Source organism: Tetrao urogallus (genome assembly GCF_951394365.1).
Source record: "Tetrao urogallus genome assembly, chromosome: 8".
In the NCBI taxonomy this organism is placed as follows: Eukaryota; Metazoa; Chordata; class Aves; order Galliformes; family Phasianidae; genus Tetrao; species Tetrao urogallus.
Window position 1 is genome coordinate 5,886,258 of NC_136821.1, and position 24,381 is coordinate 5,910,638.

Below are 24,381 nucleotides of genomic sequence, written 5' to 3' on the forward strand. Positions count from 1 at the left end.
CATTAACTTTTGATGCGAGTCAGATATCCAAATATCCTCTGTGCTTTTGAAAAATCCACCCTCATCTCTGATCTTTTTATTTCCCTAAGAGTTAACATCTATTAAAACATCATCAGTTATGCAGTCAAAACAAAGTAGCACTTCAAAAAACTCACTGCTAGTCACAGTTAATTCCCTGCAAAATCTCTCTAAAAAAACCTCAATAATTGGACTCAATACATCTTCTATATATTTCAGCTTAGGATATTTAATGAAAGAGTTTTAGCTGTTGGTATTTGCTTCCGAAAGAAAGTAAACTGCAACACAGAAACAGCCTACACTTACAAATGATCATAACTTAATGACACAAGTTATAATTAATAGGACTAAAGGACCTGACAGTTCCAAAATACATGCTCTGTTCTTTACAAGGGCGATGTCTACACTCTCAAAACAAGTTTGAGTCCCAATCAAATAGCGCACAGAATTTTTATAAGAAATGTAAGTGGTCACTGTGAAGAAAAAGCTAGAAAGGAGCACTGACTTCTTCAAAAGAGACTGCATAAGTCAACAACTGCTGAATATAACATAATAAAGAAAAAAAACTAAATGAATATAGATCCTATTATATGCCATAGTTTTCCACACCTGCCTTCCCAAAAAGTTACATCAGAAGCTAAGTATGGTCACCATCTAGTTCTCAAATGCTTTCTCTCACATTCAGCCCCTTGAAAGAAATGAATGGGTGCTTAAGAACTCACCAGGGAGAAAAGGGCTGCACATTTTAGAAGGAATAAAAAAAAATAATATGCTGAATTTAAGTAAGCCTGACCCCTCAATAAACACACAAAAGGACATTAAGATTCTGGGCAGCCAATGCATTTTAATAAAAAGTTTATTACTTTTTTGATTAACAAGCATATGTTGGAATAAACATCAGAATTCCGACAAAACTATTAAACTATGTTCAGTCAGCCATTTTTCCCTAGCACTAACAGGCAAAACAAGGCAGGCTGCAAACAGGAGGATGCTTGCTGCAACAGCAGCCCTTAGCATCTTGCACTGTTAGGTAGGGATTTCACTGTTATTTTTCTGCCCTGAAGTCTGCTTCTCTGCAATTCCACTAAGCTTGGTGTGCGGTATGTAGTCTACCCAAAGCTTAACTCCCTGCTGACTGCTCCAAATGGCTTTTGTTGCCCAAATCATGAGACTAAAGAAACAGGAGAGAAACTTAGGAAAGTACCACAGCAAAGACAGCGTGACAGCTGAGCTCTTTTTACCGATGTCCCTGCACACAGAGACATGCTGCCCAACACCCTTCTTCCTACACTAGCAGGCCCCTGGGTGCAGTACATCCTTCATGGCCACTAACCTACGTTTTTGCCAACTTTCCTCTTTTCCCAATTTACATGAAACTTCAGAAGGAAGATCCAGGCAAGAGCAGACAGGAAGCAGAGCTGGGGTTACCGTTACAGAGACAGAGGAGAGAAAGATAGCAGCTCTTTGAAATCCTGCTGCTTCTGTATCATTAAATGCAGGGAAACCCAGTTACCACCTGCCACCATTACTTAGCAGTGTCCTTCCAAGGGGCCAGGACAGCCAAATGGGAGAGATATCTCCTGAAAAAGAGCTTCCTGGAGAAGTTTGCATGCCTGAGACAGCAGAGCCTGATCTGGATGGAGAGAAGTTAACAAGATATTCCCTGGAAGGCAAATGTATTTATTCATTCTACAGCCTTTCCACCTTATGTTAAATTTATGAGCTTTTACATTATATTTCCAGTTTTCAGCTCAGGAAACCACAGTCGTGACACAGAAGGAAAAAATCCCATAAAGACCAAACAAACAAAAAAAAAAAAAAAAAAAAAAAAAAAAGAAGAGATTCAGCTGCCTTCTCCTAATTCCTTCCTTCTTTCCAGGATAAGTCTCTGACCCAGGCGCAAAGCCTGGGAATAGAGGCTGAGAACAACCCCTCCCCGAAGCACTGCTTCTGAAGCTGCACCCTCTGTCCCACATGCACTGCTGCCTCCATAAGTGCTTGCACTAGCTTTGCACCAAAACTGCCCCAGTTCTGCTGGATCCATGCCCAGGAGCACAGGACAGCGAACACTCCAAGTTTGTAATTTTCATCTGTGAAGTCTAAACTCCATCATCACTGCCACAGTTTTATTGTAAGCAGCTGTGATACTTGGAGTGACTTCATAAGCCTATAGCCAAAGCCACACAAATTTTAAGAAAGTCTATTTCTCAGTGTTCCTTTTATGTATATAGAGTACCTTACATAGAGAATATATATTTCTATTAGTTTTAAAGAGGAAGAAGAGTCTTAATGCTTAATTTTAATGCCACAAAGCAAAATGGGCAAGAATAATTATTTCAGAGAGCTCTTCAGAAGCTTCACTTGGAGGCCTTGGAGGGAATGGGGTTGGCGACCCTGAAGCTCAGGAGTTTTTGTAGTTAATTTTTCTAGCTAATTTTTGTTTGCCTTCTCCCCAGTGAGGCACATTGCCTCCCAGTGCTGCATGCAGGCTTAGCTTTGCCAAAGGATGCTCACTCTGGCGCCAAGCAGGTGCAGCAGGACTGCAAGCACCCAAATGCTCTGTCCAATGTTACCGTGAAGCAACAGTTTAGGGCATATCCATTTAGCTCTTAAGGCATCATCCAGCACCACAGCTACCATCACTGTGAGACGAGCAGCCCTTCAGGTTGGCAAAGCAGACAGAGCCCTCACCTTTCCCAGACACAGCTTCCACACCTTAAATAATGGAACAAGAGCTGCTCAGCTGGGAGCTTCAGCTGTGGAAACAGATGATGCTGAAACAAGATCTACTCCAATCTGTTCACTTAGCACTGCTCAGAAAAGCGGGGAAGGTGAGCAGGTCGCCCAGTGGGTCGCAGTCCTTGGCTGCTGGGAGCTTCCAGCCTCAAACAACTGTTTGCTGCTGTTCACAGCATTCTGCATAACACAGTGCACGTCAAGGGTGCAACACACAGGCTTCAGATAATCAGCTTTTGCTTTAAAAGCAAGCAACAGACTTCCCAAATGACAGCACACTCTCTGCAGATGACAACACAGCCCATCACTGTGTATGCTGACAAATATTTGAGGAAGAAATAGTAGCATGCTCTTAAAATAAGGTCAAATATTTACCAATCTGTTACAGCATTTCTGCAGGAGTAGAGAGTTGAACATGAGCCCAACTTTAAGCGCACTGAGAAGAGACTCTGGGCTCAGAGCAACATTAGTGCTGATCAGCTCCCCCAAAAGAGCCTGGGAGAAGTGCATTAATCAACCCCAGCTCAGCTTACTTCCATATTCCAGACTACAAACCTTTCTAAAAACTGATCCACGGATAGAGCATCGCTGGGCTGGGATGTGCAGGAGAGAGCAGGGCAGATGGCGAGGGGTGGCAGCAGCCACGCTGCTTTGATTCAATCCATCATGGTGCTGTCAGGGCCCCACCACGTGCCTTTCACTTACTCACTCATTTGGTTCATGCAAGGCATCCAGAAAAAGCCCGCTGAACAAGATGTACAGCCCGTGTTTACTACTCGACCCTGCCAGCGTTCCTGGTTTTTAAACAAGCTTGGAGAAATAAATCTGCTCTTGGCTGAGAGCACTTCTGCCTGATTTTCCCTTCTTACTGGGCAGCCACCAGAACTTTAAAAAAAAAAAAAAAAAAAAAAAAAAAGTATTTAATGAAAACAAACAGATGCGTAACTGCCGAATGCCACCACAAAACTACTGACATGTGTCATCACCAAGTTTTAATAGCAGAGCTAAAAACAAATTGAGAGTTATGGCAGGAAATGCTACAGAAGCTGCCACAAGCACATTTTCCTGGGCAGACAGGAGTTTTTGCCCACAGAGAAACCAGTGCCCATGCGATGGCTGCACGCAAACAGCTCCGTGTGCCACCCACATGGGCTCGTGCTCCCCTGTCACCCTTGCAGGGATACAGCACTCCTCTTATAAATCTGCAGCAGGATCCCTCTCAGGGGGATGATTCAGCACAAAACCCTTAAAAAAATATATTTCTGTTCTTAAGCACATCAGTAGCAGAATCAACTCACGCAGTGGGGAGTGCATCGCTTCCCTGGGGCAGACACAGCCCCTCCTGGCAGCACCTCGGTGCTAAATCAAGGAACTCGATTCTCATGGGCTCCTTCTGGCCATTTCAGCAGGAAGAGCTGAAGATCAGATTCAGTAGGAGAAGCTTTTCATTAGAGAAGAGAAAGTGAAAAACTTAGAGCACACCCAGTACCATGAGCAGTACAGTCACAGACCTGCAGAGCATGCAAAGAGGCAGGTCCTTGAGTTGACTTTGAGACCTTGGAGCACAGCAAAAGGACAGCAAAGCTGAGAAGGGTCTGGAGCAGAAATCACATGAGCAGAGGCTGGGAAAATTGGGATTCCTATCAACTGAGGCAGCTTCTCCAGAAATAATTCCACTTGCAGCAGGTGCTGCTCATGCAAACAAAAAGGAAAACAAAGGAGAAGAATTTGGAAAACTACAGCAGGGATGTAGGATAGATCACAGACACCAGATCCTTTCACCCAGCCACATTCATGCTTCAAAATACCAGCATCGACATTACAACTCTTCTAAGAATAAAGCTGAATAAAATGATCAATGAGTTTTCCCTCTACTTTCCATAGAAAAGAAAAGCAAAGAGCCTGTCTGAACTTTCCTTCCTCTCTTAATGAAACCACTTATTGATTTTTCATCCTTATGAATCATTGCCTTAGAGCAAGTTCTTTTAGCTGCAGGTTCTCACATTTAATATGCATGCGTGCTTAAGGAAAAATTTATCAATAGGGTCTCCAGATAGAAACTAAAAGGGTTTTGTAAGAAAGCCGTGAAATTTTACATCCAGCATTTACCAATATTGTTTAAGAAAAAAAAATCTGGTCTATTCATGACAGGAACAGTCACCAGTCCCATGTAACACCATGTCACCTCAGTGCAGCTATCAGGGCTTCAGGACAACAGATGTCAGATGGAAGATGCTTATGTTGATAAAAGAGTAAAAGCACAAAACACTACCACAGTAAAAATTCATTCAGATACCCTGGCTTTCCACGTGTTAATTGCTACCCTAAGCAAGCAGACCAGACCAAACATGCACGTATCCAAATACATTACGGGCCCACTAAGACACGCCAGGACTTAAAACAGTCCAGCAGCACCAAATGAACAGCTTTAGTTATACCAAAGACAAACAGAAATTAATCTCCATTAATTTATTCTTAAGCAATAACATGTTATTTTATAGTTATACTCCTAACTTACACTTAGTCATAATCTCCCAGTCGCTTCCATCTCTGCTTACATGGGAGAAAATAAACGTTATGGACCTTTTAATTGCCATTCATGGGAAATATGCTAATTTTGCTAAGCAGTGAAGGAATTTATGGACCAATGGGGAGCACACAGGACACGAAAATTCAACTATCAGTAAAGCAAGTTTGTATCTGAGAAAAGGAGATACGCTTTTACTTTAAAGCCTGCTGTGATTAATAGTACCTAAATGGCACCACCCACATTTGGGAAGGGTTGGTTAAAATTGGTCCCAGAAGACCTAGAAACAAGGATCTTACCCAAAGCATCTAAGCTTTTGCCTGGGGAAAAAGAAAAAAAGAAGTCCCTATAAAATTTACATTTTTTACAAGAAAAATTTGAATCAAGTCTTTCATTTTATCAACCACTCACCCAGGGCCTTCCTTCTCCTTGAGAAGTGAAGTAGGAAGAAAGCCTGATGGTAATGCTTAGTTTTCTCTTGTGTTTTTGTTAAAGTCACTTAATGTAAAAATGACTTTGGCTCATTATCTGAATGGGTCCTTACTCATTTCTCAAGTGTCTAAAGGAGTGAAGTAGGTACTGTTAACTAACTCGTATTAATTAACATCCACGGGCAATGGTATTCACTGGACATCAGCAGTGCACTGCACATGTGGCTGAGACCAAAGCAATGGAGGAAAGAAACTTTCCCTGGTCACAGGGATCAGTCCGAAGAGGAAAGGCTCATGTGCTGAAGTGGGAGAAAGGCTAGAGAATTTTTTAAACTATCACAAAATTGACAAAGCTGATATAGTGAGACTACAAGAACAATGATAAAATCCTACATGATGCAAACATGGAAAGATTGCCTAGTTGCAAGATAACTGAGTAATGTAACCTTCCAAAGCAACAACAAAAAGCAATTAGACTATGCCTGGAATTGAAGATGATTGATTATTACTACTAATATTGGAACTGAAGTTGACTGCAATGCTTTTCATGTAATTGCTTTATTGAATGCTGCATAGCTTTATTTGGAAATATATTCAGAATGCTACAAGTTCACACTTTCATCAGTTCCTGATGCACTAAGACACACAAACACACAGTTCTGGAATACTTATACCAAAGATATCACACTAAACAGCATATCCTAAGGTTAGCTCCTAACCTTTCAGTTAAGGTCTATGAGGAATCTCCTGCCTGCAGAATAATGTAGCAGATTTGAGTAACAGCGACTTCACATCATCTGCACCTGCTCACCACTTTATTCCATAAACTTGTATCAAAATGCCTTAAATATGATTTGGGGCCCTGTGTGCTATGATAATTAAATCATTCTGAGGACTCTGGAAGCTGTCTTATCTATTTAAAAGGGGAAAAAAAAAGAAAAAAAAAAAATCAATCAAGGACAAGTAAATTACAGTGAAAAAGAGTAACTACTTTAAAAAAAAAAAAAACTCATAAAAATTTTAAAATATCTGAAGGCAAAGAAGGAATTTCCTTTTGCTTATATTCTCAAAACAGTCTTCAATATCTAAATGAAAGTTACAGAATTACATTTTTTCACCTGCTTTTAGCCTCTCTGATCTGTTATCCCCTGGTGTCACTCACCCACACGCTCTGCTTTTCAAAGAGGAACCCAGCAAAGGTCAGCAGTCAATTAGCCATCCATCCCCAAGAAGAGAGAAATCTGCAGGCAGCCTGAACTCCCATTACTAAACCAAGTAGCACGCTGGAAAGCTCGTAACAAAAAGCATGAAACAGTTCACAGCATTATGAACGTATATACGACGTTACCTTTAAAGCTCAAGTATGAAAAATACCACAGAAGGTGGGTAATACCAAGCTTTATCACCAATTGCACACGTATATTGACTTAACCACGACATGCTCACTTATCTACAAAGCAAAAATTGGTTTTAAGTAAGGTACTTTGCAAGACCCTCAGGGCACAGTAACATTGCTGTCATCGTTTACATCAACTTCCCTGTCTCTCATTTCATCCTCCCTCAGTCTTTTCAAAACACTGCAGCTAAGTTTCTGTCTGTGCTACTAAAGGGTGTCCTTGCCTATATGGCAACAGATTTACACACAGACAGAAAAAATAATGTATAAACATACACACACATATGCGCTAGCACATAAGCAATATACTTAACACATGCCCTATCACTCTCATTTCAGTGCCAAGTGTCCAAGGATATACTGAGCTTTTAGTACTGGATTGGCTGAAGTGAAAATATTGAAAGCTTATTCTTTTTAACGCAGAGCTACAAATGTTTTCATGTCACTCACTTTTACTTCAGTTTGAATTCATTGTTTGCTTACTAACATGAGCAAAAATATTAAGGGAATGGTATTAAAAGTTTCACACGAGCACTACTTTATGTGCAGATTTAATAAAGGAACTTCTGAAAAGTTCCCAGTGCTTTATCACTACAGCCTCCTCTTACTCATCTGTGACATGACTCAGATTCTGTACTTTATTAAGCAGCTGCTTAAAAAGCAAGCAGCTAATACACACATTAGAGTCCAATAAAGATACAAAAATATTACTTCTATATGCAGTGTCTCCACTGCAAACCTTGGTAATATTTTCAATAGCTAGAAACAAGTGCTTGTTTTGCTTAAAAGCAGCTGGGCGATACAAAGCAATTTAACTAATGGGTCAAAAGCTCTGAAAGATGTACAGTTTTTTTGTCCTCTGCAGCTTCAAACCTGTGAAGTTTATGGTTACAAATGTCACACCATGGAAAAGCAAAACATGTTTCACACATCGGAGGGTATTTTTAACTATTGATATTTGAAGGCCTTTGGGTCTCAGGGGTGATGGAATAAACCCCAAAGAACACAAATCAGTGAAAAAGTTCAAATGATAGAGCAATAAGAATCCGATCTGCCACAGCCCTGTATTTAATCATGTGGCCAGCACCATCAGCTATACTTTATACTTGTATTGACCTGTTCCGTAGGCCAACAAAGACCCAATGAAGACTTATTGAAGTATCTACAAAACAAGCTGATTTTTTTTTTTTTTAATTATTTAAGTATGTTGAACACTAGATATTTTAGAAGTCAGCATTTTTCAGCAAGTCATAAGCTGTGGACTACTAATAATATTGTGATATATAATATAGACGTTATGCAAATAACATACAGGAAGACTGTTAAACTTGCTGTTGATTCTGCCAGGGAATCTGACTCGTTTTGTTACCACTTGGTTCTGCCCAGGGGAAAAGCACCACACTGCACATGTGGGCTGCTTCTCACACTGTGCTGACCCCAGCCCCCTCCCAAAGCCTCATGCTGGAACTTCTACAGCACTGCTTTATAGAGAGACACAAAAAGCACTGAATACAAGATACTATGGAACACAGCAAGAAAATAAACGTACATCAGCAAGTAGGCAAAAGCAAGCAGCAAATACACTGGCTAGATAAATAATGTGGTTTGGCTGGTCCTTTCCTCAGGAGCAGCTGGCTACCATGCCGTGCAAGCAGCAGTGATGCAGGCCCAGCGTTGGAGGCGTTCGCCCACTCCTCTTTGAACATATGCCCTTTCAAGTGAAATTAATCAATTTCTTTATCACTCCTGCAGCATCTGGAGCCATAATCATTACCCAACTGCTGAGAAAGAAATGAAACCACTAATCGCACGGGGAGCAGGGTTTGGTGTTCAGAGCAGGAAAGTTTTTAAGTTCTAATTTGAAAAGCAATTTTTCACGGCTAGCCTGCCAGGACACACCACACGCCAACATCTGCAACTGTCCACTACGTATCCTCCAGCACACAGAACCAATATATTTACTACTGCTATAATGAGGTTTTCATATATTTTTCCACGTTTAGCTGCATATCCCTAAATCACTGTTCTTCTCAGAAGTGACACAAATGCAGTTAACAAACTCTAAAAGGTCTCTAAAAGAAGGAAGCATGCAAGCCTACAGAGCAGGGGACACCAGGCAGCATAGGAAGGACCAGTCTCTGTCTCTGGACTCACACACCCTGCTCCAAATGACCCCTGCAGGAATTTTCTGTGCAAGTTGAAATCAATATATTGGATATCCCATTAAGCAAGCACTTCAACCTAACTATCAACCTGCTGAGGGTGATTTGAATAAGCCATGTGAATGCTGTGTCAACAATCTGGATTGCAGTGAAACATCTCTCACTGCTAGCTTTCCCACTTAGCGTTCCTGACTTCCCACATTTTTTATGAAGAGAAATTAAAAGATAATGTTGATGACTACAGGACTATTCCCATATGTATCAGGCAAAAAAAATCAAGAGAAATACAGGTATGAATGGGCAGACTACTCAAAACTTGTGCCCCTAGAAATAGCCAGCTGTCTCACCTGCTTAGGGATCTGCAGCAGAGACCTTAGGGTTTCCTAATACAACTTCAGTTATGTTCACCCACTGTATAGTGAATTAGCCCAGTTAAGCAGATAAGTAAAACACTTATTGCAACTTACACATACTTAAATCTTCAAAATAAAATAAAAAAAGATGAGACACCACAGGGTTCTGAACCCTGACAGCAGAATAACTAAGCTTAGTACTCCATTGAAACAGGCTGAAAATGCGAGCATCCATTTTTAATGTTCCGCCTATATGTAATAACAGAAATCTTTCCAACAGCTGCATTCAATTAAAAAAATATTAACCCTAAGGAAAAAGTACAAAAACATCTCCATCTGTTTTTCTTGCCACTCACTGTGCTTCTTTTGTGAGTGAAATATGTACAACAATACAATCCGACAAAGTTGAATGAAAAATACTACAATTCCAATAATAAGCTATCCTTTTGCTTCTAAATGAACAATTTAAAAGGAACCACTTTCACAGATTTTCCCCTGTGACCCACAGCTCTGTTCCCATAGTAACTACTGAGGAAAGAAAGGGATAAGACACCTAACTTATACTTTTCCCAATACCACAAAAACCAGGAAAAAAGCACCTTATTCTCAAAAACTATTATTCTCAGGAAGGGAAGAGGGACATTAAGAGATTAGTGTGAATCTCCTGTGTAAACTAGTTTAAACCACCACCTACTGCACAGTTGATTTTGGTTAGACAAAGACATTTGTTAAAGCATGCAGTTTTCGCATTAAAAAACTACTGAAGTATGAGGGCTGCTCCAAAAGTAATGCCTTCTGTTTTATAATGTTAGTCCACAACAGAGGCAGATGATGGAGGCATGGCAGTAGAGGCTGAACCTTCCCACCAGTATTCTGTGACACCGTTGCCACGTGACAGATGGCAGCAGGGGGGTAGTGACAGGATGGTGTCTGAACAGAAATGTTTGTAGACCAAAGGTGTATCACTGAATTCTTCCATTCAGGAAAATTGGCTCCCACTGACATTCCTTGCCACCTGCTGAACACTGACAGAGACCAAACAGGATGTGAGCACTGCGAGGGGTGAGTGACATATTTCACAGTGGCATCAGAGGATGAAAGACATCTCATGTTCCAAAGGGCCATCCACAGCTGTTGCATCACACAATGAAGAGTGCCTCCATCAGCTCATCTGCACAAATCAGTGGATTGTGACCAGGGAACCATGTACAGAGCTGAATATCAGCTTCGATGCATTCAAAACAACAGTGGCAACACTGGAATACTGCAGCATTTGCATCAGGTAGGTCACACAGGAACAGAAAGAACAGTGTACACAAGCTTGTCAGAACCTACTTAACCAATGTGGGGCTGAAAGCAACAGTTTCCTGGATCACATCATTACCAGGACAAGACATGGTGTCAGCACTACAAGCTGGACACTAAACAGCAGTCCACAGAGTGGTGATATATTAATTCCTCATGGAATAAAGATTTTAGACACAGCTCTCAGCAGATGAAGTGACATGCACTGTCCTGGTACAAGAAAGGGATGATTCTTCTGGATTTCCTGAACTCCAGACCAGGAACTCTGACTGCTACACCATGATGCTGACTAAGCTGAGGGCTTGAACATATGGAGTCAGGTCAGCAAAGAAGACAACCTTCCTCTTACAACAAGATAACACCAGGCCCCAAACCAGTTTGAAGACCACAGAGCCTGCTGCCAGTCTTAGTTGGACTATCCTACCACTTCCATCTGTTCAGGTCAATGAAGAACGGACAGCATGGACAACATTTTCCCAGTAAGGATACCATCACAGCAGCTGTGAAACAGTGGGTCACCTCTATTGGTGCAGATTTTTACAGGCATGGCATGCAGGCTCCCGTTCATCGCTGGTGAAAACACAGAGCTAATGGTGATAACTATGCTAAAAAACAATGTTGTTGTGCTCTTTGTATCCGTTGTGGCTTCCATGCAAATAAAGAGAAGACATTACTTTCTGAGTGACCTATGTAGGGCAAGACTGACAATCAGAAACTTACCAGACAAGCTGTAAAAGCTCATATTTGAACCCAGCAAGCACAGTCGTCCACCTGGGTCACTGCGCAGTGCTCATCTCATGGAGCAGCTATCACATTGCAGATTTTCCTCCAACAGTACGAAGTGTTAAAATTAACAGATGTTTCAGTTTAATTCCTCCCTACCTCAACTTCTTAATTTGACTGACACTTTACACTTCCCATATTGCTTGCAATGTGCATTTTTCTAGAATTACAGAAGTGAGAGACACTTCTGCTAAGCAGTGCCACCAGGAACACTTTGCTGGTGGTTGACTCCCTACAGATGGGCTTCTAGTGTGGGAGATCATCTGCAGGAGAGATCCAGCTCTTCTCAGGGACTCTGTCCAGTTCTCTGGCAAACACACCAGTATTTACTGCCTGAAGACACAAGGTCTGCAACAGTTCTGAAATGTGTCATCCACATAAATATTTAAACCATCATTGCAAAGTTTACGGAGGAAGGCAATGAGATGCATCTCCATTTCCCCAAGACTAGATGATTCAGCTGCTGAAGAAATGCCAGGTTAGAACAGCACTGAAATAAGGGTGAGGGGACATAGCAGAACACTATGCAATGAAATTTAGATGTACATGGAAGAGATAAGTAAAAAAATACTAATAAGAAAAAGAATAACAAGGACTTAAATCTAAATATTTAGCAATACGAAAATACTGCATTCTTTTTTAAGGAAATACACCATGAGTTTTGAGGCCATCCTTAAAGCCTCTGAAATATCAGTGACAAAGATCAGCCAGAATACTACATTTTGCTGTAAGCAAAATTTTGCAAAACAACTTTATTTACAAAGTTTCAACTATCATCGACTTGAGAACATTTTGCACTTCTAATTAGAATTGCAGTATGTCAATGGGCGAAGTCTTACCTGAGATTTGATATAATTCTAAGCAAAACATTTAGAAAAGATTAGTTTGACAAGCCAGCTCAAAGAGGATATGACTAATAGCAGGAGTCCAGAATGGCTTGGTATCTTTAATTTGCAAATACATTAGAAGCAACTACCGTAAGAAGGGTTACTTGAATTATAATCTGTCTGAAGTACAAAGGTGTAATCTGATCATGAATAAAGTTAAGTGTAAAATTAATAAAGCACATAATTTCAGGGCAATTTTTCAATTACCCAATTTATGGCAACAAGCTGACTAGTTTTAGAATTGAACCTGCTGTTGAGATGATACAATTGTAATCTATAACCAAAGAGGATTGCTGCTGATAGCCAAGAACTGCAGACAGCAAGAACTTCAGAATCTTTCATGATTTCGTTAAACGGGCTAAATTTCCAATTCTTCCATTGGAAAAAAAAAATGCCATTTATTGCAGTGCTATCTTTTAATCTCTTTGAAGATGTGGACTTTCTTTAACATTTTGTGCATGTAGGTAAAAGTTTGTCTTTTAACATGCAAGGTCAAAGGCACTTCCAAACCAGCACGTGGCATTCTTGAAATTAAAATCTTGAGAAAGGGTATTTTATGGCAGCATTATCTGCTAACGGAGAACAAAAGATCCTTTTCATCTCAGTCCTAAGTGGCTCACCCACCTCCACCGAGTTCAAAGGTTCCTCCACATTAGAAGATGGTTCTCTGAAAAGTTCATTTCATATCTTTCCCATTAAGGATTGCTTCAGAAGAAAGTCTAATGATCAAAACCCATTTGCTAGCCCTATTTTTAGAAGCACTTTCAGATACAGGCAATAACTCTCAACTGAACAAAGTCTTTTGTGCTCACCTGGGGCAATACAGCGTGCAGCTCCCCACACCTACCTCCCAGAAGCCCGCAGACACCAAAAGATTAATGGTTTCTTCCTCAGGTGAAATCTCACTGCTATGATCTGTACAAACTCATTTCCCAGTCTGATGTCTCACTTTCGGTGCTCTCCCATTCATAAAAGGGAGCATGTCCCTGCTGGGCTAAATCCCCATTGGGATTCATTCTACAGAGATAATTATTCATGGGGAAGACACTGGGACATTTCTGGTTTCTAACAGTCCTTTTCCTCCTTCCATACCACACAGTATTATTTCCATTTTTACCTTAGAGAACTTTTTCCCTAAAAATCTAAACTCTACCATCCTATAAAAGTATTTCTATTGCTATTTCAGTAGAAGCAACACATACACTGTAACTGACGTGTAAGTTTATGGAGGAACTGAGACAACCAAGACATTGGTAGCAAAAGTGAGTCTGCAAGCTGCCAACACACGTGCTGCAGACATCCCCAGCAACAGCATTTTGAAATTCACACGTATGTCCATATTCCATCCAGAGTTTTAAAAGCTCCAATGGTCTCCATTAGGACAAACCCATTTATGTGACATCAGTTCCAGACTTTTCAGGCCCAAGAGCTGAACAAAACTAACATCCTGAAATATGCTAATTGCTAATTTGGTATCCCATTAAACAATATTAATTTACAAGGATTTAAATCCAATTAAATTTTCTCAAGATTGTATCACTAAAACTGCTTTGTTAGTTAACAAGCGTCAGAAAATTATTCACTATTTAAGGTAGTTGAGTAATTTAATTGGTATAATCATCGTTTTCATGCTTAGGCTGACGGTCACAAAAATCAGTATCTGACAAGAAATGTCTTGAAAGAAAAAACACAGCGTAGAGATATTTAGATATATTATTATATCATCTCTAGAAACCAAGAGCTGAAAATAAATGGTTTCAAGACAAGTCGCAAAGAAAGAAAATGCACACTACCAAGTTCTGAAACTTGAAAATATACTGACCCTGAGCTTTTGATTTTGTTTTTTGTACATGCAATGACTTCAATACAATTGCTTTTGCTTATACCAAGCCCATCAATCCCAGCATGAAAATGCATGAGTCTTCATTAGAGACAGCCAAGGATTTAGGTTTAAAAAAAAAAAAAAAAAAAAAAAAAAAAAAAAAAAAAAGGATTGGTTTATAAACTTCAGTACTAACACAACACCTTTTCCCTTCCTTTTCTTCATTAATATAGTACACAGAAATTCATATTCCTGGGGTGAAAGCTTTCACTAACATGATCTCTACAACTTGTAGAATAACTTGCCATGCTTGCAAAAGACAACTCAAGATTTTAAAACAGTTTATCTCTTTCCCCCTTAGGGATTGCTCATTAGAACCTTTCATTAAGAAGAGACAGCAGCTACAGGTTTGCTTGCTATCAGAAAGAATCTGCTCAGCTTTGACATTAAAATTACCCAGTTATAGGTGCGCTGTGCTTTTATTTTACTCCATTTTTTAAATATCGGGGACATAAGCCCTCAAACTAGAGCATTATTTTTTTCTATTATATGCACCACAAATCTCATTAGGCCAAGAACTTGATTGTCTAAATCCCAGGGTTCTTTTATTAGCGATATCCTGCTGTAACAGGCTTTGTTAACCTCTCTGACTCTGGATCTGATCCATTAAAGTTACTCTCTGACTTTCCCAAAACACTTCCTTGCAAACTTTTGAAAGAACAATAGATCTTTATGATTAACTCTGTCTAGGGGGGAAAAAGTACAAAAACACCATACTAGACTTACATAATATAAACGTGTATTTTCATTCTGAAGACATTACACACAAAGAAGTTTTCTACCTCTAACCATTCACAATGACAGTACAGCCAAGTACCGATAGGATTTAAGCCTTATAAATTTACTCTGAAGATCTCCAATATTTCTGCTTCCCTGTGAGACCATGATAACCGACACAGCTTTCTTCTATCCTGGAACGTTTATCACAAGCTCAGCACTGGATGAACTCTCATCACAGGCTTTCAGAACACACTGTCCATGCAAATTTGTGCCATCGCCTGTTGGCGCTTCTAACTACTGCTGCCTGAGTCTTTGAAGCACCAATAACGCTTTACTGTCAGCTGTAATCATCAGCCCAAATTAAATTTTTATGACTCACAGGGCTCACCTCTAAACGCTGACGGTACAACACACTTCAGAAGTTAAACTGCACTGAAGACTTGTCTCATGAAAACAACTTCGGCTTTCAAATTTTGTTCAGGAATCATGTATATAGTACAAAATTAGAGGAAGATGGTTTATATTGTTGCTTATTTCCTCTTCATTTTACAAGCAAGACAATGGAAAAAATTATTCAAAAATGTAGAATCACATTGTACTCAAGCAGTATTTAATCAGTGGCCAGGAAAGCTTGCTTCGATCCAACCAGAAGCACAGGAACTATCCCAGAATAATCACTTCATTATGCAGCTAATTCAACCTCTTCGTTTATATAGAGCTTCAATTTAAAAAATAAGCACTAAAAATCTCTCAAAAACAAAAGGGAAAATTACTTTTCCCATCAAGTTTAACCACTCATAAAAGGCCAAATCTCAAAAGTACTGTGGGCATTGAAGCCCCTGGCTCAGTTGTGTTTCTGATGGGTATTTTCTTTGACTAAATATGTACTGACCTTGCCAGTGTTTACATATCATTGAACATTCTTTGTTGCTTTGTCATGCTACAAAACCAGGTGCCATGCTTAGTTTTTACGCATTTGCATCTTACCACCTCATATTTGCCTTTCCCCTATCACTAAATCATAAATATCAGTGCGTACACAAAGCTATCCAAAGGTCTCACGTGCCATTTCCTACTAACCTAAAACAACATGGAAGAAGCAGCGCTCCATTCTCAAACTCAGGAAATATCTAGTAGATAAACCAACACATCTCATTCCTACCTGTTTTCCAGACAAACTGGTGACCTCTCCTGGCTTCCAGATCAGCTGCTTGCAACATCAAGAAAACAAAAAAAATGAAAGACTTCCCCAGGCTCTGCCATGTCCAACGAGAAGAAACCCAGTTCTGTTGCAGAAGCATAATTCAGATAATTGAGTCTCTTGTCTTCTTCAGTCCTAAAATAACAAATAGAAAAAAAAAAAAAAGTTTCTAAATGTTCTTAAGAATTTCAGAAATGTGCTGCTGCAAATAAATGGCAAGGAACCCAATAACAGTCTGACACTACAGACTCCATGTCCTATGTTTTAAGGTCACTGACATCTGATACACCAAATCTGAAATTGCTTTAGCTTCACAGCATGTATTAACACAAGAGACACAAAAGTAACATGCAAAACACAGTAGGAAAGGCAAGGAAGAGAGACACTGCTTATCACTACCTGATAGAGCAGCCTGGAAGAGAAAAATTGACATTACTGAGGCTTTTCTCCACAATTTGGGCCTTGCATTTGTGACCCTGATCTCTGAGCTCCAGAGCAACATCCAAATACTCTGGAGGCTTCCCTGATGAAGCTCTTCACCATTTCAGGTGAACAGAAAAGCCACATTGCGACTGGAATGTACCAAATCCTGGAGATTTAGCAATTTCACACGATATAATTAATTAAAATAATCACTGTATAACATCAGAAGCAAGGAATAATGTTTCTGGCAGAGACTCTGGATCTCACACAAAGCAGGAGCCCAACTTCTAAATGCCTGCCTCAGGGACCATCCAAATTGCTTACAAATATTGGACAAGCTCTAAAACACGGGAGAATAAGAAAGGCACACAAATCCCACAACTTCTGATTCAATGTTCAACATTTCTCTCAAGCCACAGGACGATCAGCTAGGCACTGATTTAGGCAGATATTTTGTTTTGTATGACTTGGGAGGTACTTTGGATTAATCCACTTTCAAACAGGAATAGTCCTGACACCCCAAAAAAAGCCTGGCACATGGTACGTGCCACATTAAACAAGATCAGGTTTCTGGAGTAAATTTACATCAATTTTTTCTTATGTAACACTTTTTTGTATTTATATCATGTTTAAATTCTTAATATATTTTTACTTGTAATTGATTTATCCTGCCTTTACAGGTAGAAATGCCACATCTATATTGAAAGAAGCAGAGAGATAACACCTGTCTTCAAGATTGGTCTCCACTACCATAATCTTGGTGATTTTCATTAAAATTATCATTATTAGAAGTTTAGTCCAGAAAATTCCATTACGTTTTTAACCTTTTGAAAAGCAACATTGTCATAATGCATAATACACAGCATTGTTCTTGATAAGAAACTGAAGATAAACCCAAAAATAGTACATTCTGAATAGACTGTCATTTCAAGCTGCATTTAAATTACTTTGAAACAGTTTCTATCACGATAAATTCATGCAATTATATATAATCAGATATTGACTAACTACAGGAGTGGATACAATGTTCTGTTATCTAGGTTAGTTCATTCTTACATTTCAGACAAACAGCAAACAATAAGGCCATCAAGCTGACCAAATACAACAACTCAGGCTTATTGCTTTTCTAATGTCTGCTATATTAATTCAGCATTTCACGTTGGATTCAGAATGCAACCCATTGAGTCCCAACACAGATCACAATTAGCTTCATACAAAACCCAAGTGAGGCCCGGAAACCTTGAGAATGAGATGCAGAAGGCTCATACCTCAATGGAACAACATTACCCCAGTGCCAATACAGCAGAGAAGCTGTAGAAGAGAGAGGGGCCCTTGCATATCCTACAGTTAATTTTTTTGCCCATCCAGATGGGTGCTCACCTCACACAGAAGAGCTGAGGAGGAGCAGCTCCCCCAGTGCTGTCAGCATTGCATCACCATGTACGGCGGAGTCAGAACACAGTCACCAACCTCCTGTCAAGAGAAAGAGAAGGAGTAAGCAATACTGGCTCCAACACAGTTCACACCCAAAAATGCAATAAAAGCAAAGAAATTATTCAGACGCTCAGATTTAAGTACTGGACCAGAGCCAGCACCCAGCCCTGTGCAGACCGTGCTCATCTGAATTTGCTGGGCAGCACTCCAGCTGCTGAAGAATGCAGTAAAAACAACGTGTCCTGAACAGGTCAGGGCCACAAATGGACAAGTGCAAGGAAACTTCCCCCATCAGCTGACAATGATGCTGAGGTTTTTAACGAAGCACAAGGAGTGCTAATCAGCTGCTTCCTAAACATACTGTCATCTTCTCAGCATTCAAAGGGACAGCAAGCCCCAGTAAATCCCTGAGAGCAGCAGACTCCTGCCCGAAACAAGGGGTTTCACATATGTTCATTCTTCGAGCAAGCCTACAAAGATAACTGGCTGCTGCTCCCCATGGAGCAAGAACAGAGATGACATTAAGTCTGAAAAACCAGAAATAAATTAGACACCACGAGACTGATTCTAATCTCTCCTACCCCAGCAGGGCTGAGCAAAGCCCACTGATTCACACCACAGTAAGCACAATGAAGATTTTCTGCATAGCTAGGTTCACATAACACAATTTGGAACAGTGGCTGCTCTGTCCTGATATGATAAAAAAATATTGCACAGGCAACATATGCTATCTACAGAGACATGAATAAGTTACATTATGAAGGCCACCAAGACTTCGCATCAAATTTAGTCACAGTATATCTCTGCTCCCACATGTGTCAGCATGGCCAGCTTAAACTGACAAAGATAGAGGGGAAAAAACTGGAAAGGGGAAAAACCTGAAACTTACATTTTTAGGACTGACTCTACTGAGCCTTCTCGAGATTAAATTCATGCAGCTGCTTAAATAAGTTTGAGATGTGCTTCACAGTGAAACACGTAGCGCTTCTCCAAAACTGATCACCTAGGTGTATTCAACATCCTAGCACTCCGACTCAGAGATTGTCTGCGCTAATAGATTCATAAAACTAAATAATGACCCACTGTCTTTGTGTGTTTGAAGGGTTAAACACAAGCATCCCTTTAGTTTTGTTTGGTTCATATGGAATTACGCTCAGAAAAAAAAAAAATCAGATAAGGTCCATCCGTTGTAATAGCTAGAAGGGACCACCAGAGATCATCTAGGTCAGCCCTAATGGTAAAGCAGGCTCCTACAGTATGTAGGCATCCAGACAGGTCTTAGATACCTCCAGAGAAAGAGACTCCACACTTCTCTGGGCAGCCTGTCATACATCAGGGAAGTATCCTGGCTTTATCCCTGCTTATCTGGAGATGGAAGGAGCTCTGCAGCTGCTCCTGCCTCCCAGCCACTGTCAGACAGCCGCCAGCTCTGGAGGAGTGCTCGGAGGCAGATGACTCCAAGTCAGATTGCTGGCCTTATTCTTACTCCCCATCCGCACACACTGTGCTGTGGAGCAGGGAGCAGCTGTGTTCCTGCAGCTTCCCCAGGACAGATGTCTCTCCACACACCCTGCAGCATTTCACTGGTTCAGGAAATCGCAGTCTGGCACTGCACTAATGTGGACTTGTACAGTATTTGTAACTGAACTTAGAAAATGATCAACCTGAACTGATCCAAACCAGAGAAGCGATTTCAGCCTCGTCATACACCAATTAAATTCCCCATGTTCACTGGGAACCATGACCTTCCCCCACCACAGGTAAATCTGACCTACTTATATCTGAGATGGAAATGCTTACACAGACACCTGGATGGCACTCTCCATTTAAAATATATGATGCAATTAGAATCATCCCAAACACTAAGCAGCAGCAACAACAGAATAAACTGCAGCCCTTCTAGCTGGCTATAAATCATTTAGTAGTTGTCTACCACAAAGATAAGCATCATTAATCATGCATAAATTTTCTTAACGTCAACGTAATCAGTAATTACATAACCATTTTCTTAGCATGCACATCACAAACCCACTCCTTAGGTACACACCCTAGGTAACATGGACGTTTCCACTCTACCCTATATCCTCAGATAGCAGTGAAATCTGCCCTGCTTTGTGGGAAAACTGTTATCCAAAGAGCTAACTCTGTTCTCTCCCAGACGAGCAGAAAGACGGGTCTGCAGCAGCAAAGGCAGAGCAGCAGTCTTATTTAATAAAGCACTAGCACACATTGCCCAGAGAAATGGTGGATGCCTCGTCCATGAAGACACTCAAGGTCAGGCTGGATGGGGCTCTGAGCACCTGACAGAGGTAGAGCTGACTCTGTTCATAGCAGAAAGTTTGGATCAGACAGCCTTTAAAGGTCCCTTCCAACTCAAATGAGGAGAAGCTTCTCCTGCCCCAGACAGTCTCGTGGTCCAGCAGGTCCCTAGAACAACATTTCTTAACATCTAATTACGAAAATCTTTGTAGGTAGGCACGATTTTAATCAGCTGTATTCACCAGCCCAGGTATTTTGGTGGCCTCCAAAGTCAAAACTGCACAAATCTTAATTATTTCATCTTTTTTCTTCTATTCAGTCATACCTGTTTCTTGTCTCAAAACTAGAGAAGATCCTGGGGTCTGAAAGCAAGGATATGAAATTACCATCCTGCCAATGAATTGCTTCTTAACTTGCATTGAGCTGTGGGTGGAAAAACCTAGGAACCCTAAGTTTTCCTGCTTTAGATTTCATCTGTCCCAAAAACGCAATAAAAGCAGGTTTGAATTTGGAAGTTTAATTATAAACTTAGCCAAGTGGATTATAATGAAAAATGTTCCAGCAAGGGAGCTCAAACTGATGCATTATGACTACATTAAAGAAAACACCAGAGAATAGACTTTCCATCAGTAGAATGACTTTAATTAAAACACTGATAGAGCAGAACTGTGCTGTGAAATGGCACTTGTGTTGCATCTCGTTCAGGCTAAGTGCTCCCAGCGTACTCTACGGAAACGTACTCAACTTCCAGTACCAAAACATATATATGATCTCACTTTGCTGGGGAACTCAGCTCAGAAGACCAGTTCCACACAGCTGAAACAAAACTGGCCTCACTTTTCCACAAGCATACAATCATTTAAGTTGGAAGGGACCTTTAAAGGTCATCTTATCCACCTCCTGTGCACTGAGCAGGGCCACCTACAGCTAGACAACGTTGCTCAGAGCCTGGTCCTGCCTGACACTGAATGCACCCAGGGATTGGGCATCCACCATCCATGCATCTAATGTGCACGGCATGCAGTGTCCTCAGAGCTGAGGATGTGAAGCTCCACCAGGTGCCCAGACATGTCCAGCAGTACCCTGACATTTCCTTCCCCAGAAACCAGTCACCACTCAACCCAACACATGTCCAAATGTGAGCCAATGGTATTTAGCCACTCAATGGTATTTAACTACCACAGACCTTTTGGTGTTCTACTCATCCTGTCTTAGCGCTCAAAGTGCACTCATTTACCTTCACAAATGTTCTTCAAAATATTATCATACTCCTCACAGCAGGAACAAGCACAGAGCAATTAAGATCAAAATGCTCAGGACTGTCAATAGGTTTCTCTTGTGAACTCAGGCATTGATTTCTTTCTGAGAAGCAGAACACAGAAAGCGCCCAACAACTTTTCAGCAACCTTTTCACTCTGCTTGTGCACTGTCACATATTTAACTAAATAACAAGAACGGCTGAAGCAAGTCAAAGCAAACTTCTGCAAAGGCACAGATCCCACCCCTGACAAGCAGCTGATGCCAAACACCCAGGGTGCAAAGGAACAGAGCATGCACAAATAACACTTCTTGCTATACGTGCCCCGTCACCAGCAATTTGCTGCTTCCACACCTCCTGAGTCAGCCCGAGGAGATCTTTGCATCCGACAGCCCTCAGTGGACACTTCTCCAACGAACATATGGCACCAGCCCCAAACCTACAGAAGCTTTTAGCACCTACACGTGGATGGCTGCTCACTGCAAGCCTGCAGCCAGCACAGCACAACACAGGAACAGCAAAACCTGACAGCTTTAGAGGAATACAAGTTCCTTTTTGCTTATTTTCCACTGGTTAGAGAAAAGTTTGAGTCCATTGTCAATATGCTGTTGTGCAGTGGCTTTCATCATTGGCAGCAGATGAACCAGAGGTCCATTCAAACTCAGATCTATCAAAGAACTGCAGTCACAGTTGCACAGATCGTGGATTACTGTTAAATTGCAATTAGGCAGACAAAGGCAAAGGCAGCTGGCACTGCTTCCAACACCAGTTCAGTAAATGCAAGTTGTTGTTCAAAGAGGATTATTCTCATTTCATCGGCTAAACATTGCATATAATGCACATTCAGCAATATAATACCTTTTGAAAACTAGTATTTGAAATTATTTTCCTTTAACAGGCAAGCCTGAAAATCAGACTCAGCAGAGCAAGCTCTCTACTTTAGCAGCATGATCGTTCCCACTGGAAACAACAGAAAGCTTCAAAGTCACCAATTACAATGCAGCAGTTCAAAAAAAAAAAAAAAAAAAAAAAAAAGGGGAAAAAAAAGCACCTCATAACCTCTGCTGCAGGAACAACAGCAAATTTCCACAGCACTTCCATTCAAGTGCTTTCAGTTCACAGAAATTAAATTGCTTTACTGCGGCGATTTCCTTTTACACTCTGATATTACTTTATATTATTTGACATTAATAGGGTATCGCAGGTTGGAGGTCAGGGGTTTTTTTTCTCTCCTTATTGGAATGTGGCCACTACGCAGGGTTTATCAGCCTTCAACACAAGGTCAGAACAGTGTGAGCAAGCAACATGGAGCAGGATGGGGACAACACCTCCCTCCTGGCTGCAGGATGGGCATTTGTGTACTGGGATTTCAGGCAGCAGGCAGAGAACATGCACACCTGACAAAACCAATTAACTAAACATAGGCAGGAAAATGTCGCTATTTTACTTTGGTTCTCAGTTCTGGAGAGAGTATGTAGAGTTCAAAACTGAATCCCATGTATTGGTGATTGCCAGCAAAAAACAGCAGATTGTTGGGTACAAAGGCAGAGGGCAAGCTCAGTGCCCCCTGAACACATGACACTGTCCTTCTGCTGTTGTTCTTTCAATTAAGAACAATGTATTTTCTACAACATCATATTTCTGTATAACCAGTACATCACCATTTGGCTGTTGGAACCACCTTGCTGTAGTTTACATGCAAATAACCTTATGTGTACAGACACACACACAGCCACAAGATAAATCCCATTTCAAAACCTTACTTAAAGGCAGAAACAAACATTTATCCCAACACATCTTCTACCATCAGCTGTTTATTTCAATGCACCGAAGTATGAAGCTGTGAGAATGAGAAAGCAAAGCACAGCACACACCCTGCCAACGGTCCCAAACTCAGAGTTTGGGCCAAACAGCCACTGCTGATCAATGCAGAAGGAGTGGTTCTCCATTTCCTACCAAGCATTTCCACCGAAGTGCTGTAACAAGATCTCCTACAACCCAGGCTTCCTTATTTCTGGAAAAGTAAAACAAACTGTGTTGTCGGGTCTTGTGTAAGAATACACACTTCAAATGGTTACAGCTGCAGCTGCAATGAGCTCAAAGATGCTGTGTGATGCCTGGCTATTGATTACTTCATTTTCCTTCGCTCTGCACTTCGCAACAGATCTCCCAGTCATTAGTGACAACTGGCCCACAAACATCATGTTACATAAAGGGGTTATTAAGAAAAAAGAAAACATACATAGTGATGCCAGCATGCACACACACTGCACTCTATAACCAACCAACTTTTATAACTGCTCTGCTGACTTCCTCCTACACACTACGAGTAACACAATGTAATCTGTGGCTTGTAATAAAAAGTTGTGGTTGCTTATAAGTAGCTTTTCAGAACCATGCAAGCTGCTGCTTGAAGCCAACTGCTTCGTGCCACTGCGCATCTCCAGGAAGGGCTTTGCAGATCTCGCCCCCCCACGTGCACTGGCAGGACCCAGGAAAAAGGAGCTCCTGCCAATGATGCACACCTCCCATCACCTCCTCTGGAGCGGAAGAAATGCCAGATTTATGCTTTGGCTCAGAATGGGCATCAGGATGCCTCGAACTCG

General features: G+C 40.9%; 1 protein-coding gene across 1 annotated transcript in view; it reads right to left on the bottom strand.

Moving 5' to 3' along the window:
- Nucleotides 1-16,631, bottom strand: part of THSD7B (thrombospondin type 1 domain containing 7B) — a gene marked incomplete at its 3' end in the record, with an annotated part of 241,747 nt that extends 225,116 nt beyond the window's left edge. Inside the window, exon 1 of the mRNA XM_079539376.1 lies at nt 16,363-16,631. Within this exon, the coding sequence (XP_079395502.1) occupies nt 16,363-16,501 (139 nt within the window). The 5' untranslated portion in view covers nt 16,502-16,631. The remainder of the gene's footprint in view (nt 1-16,362) is intronic.
- Nucleotides 16,632-24,381: the final 7,750 nt, after the last annotated feature.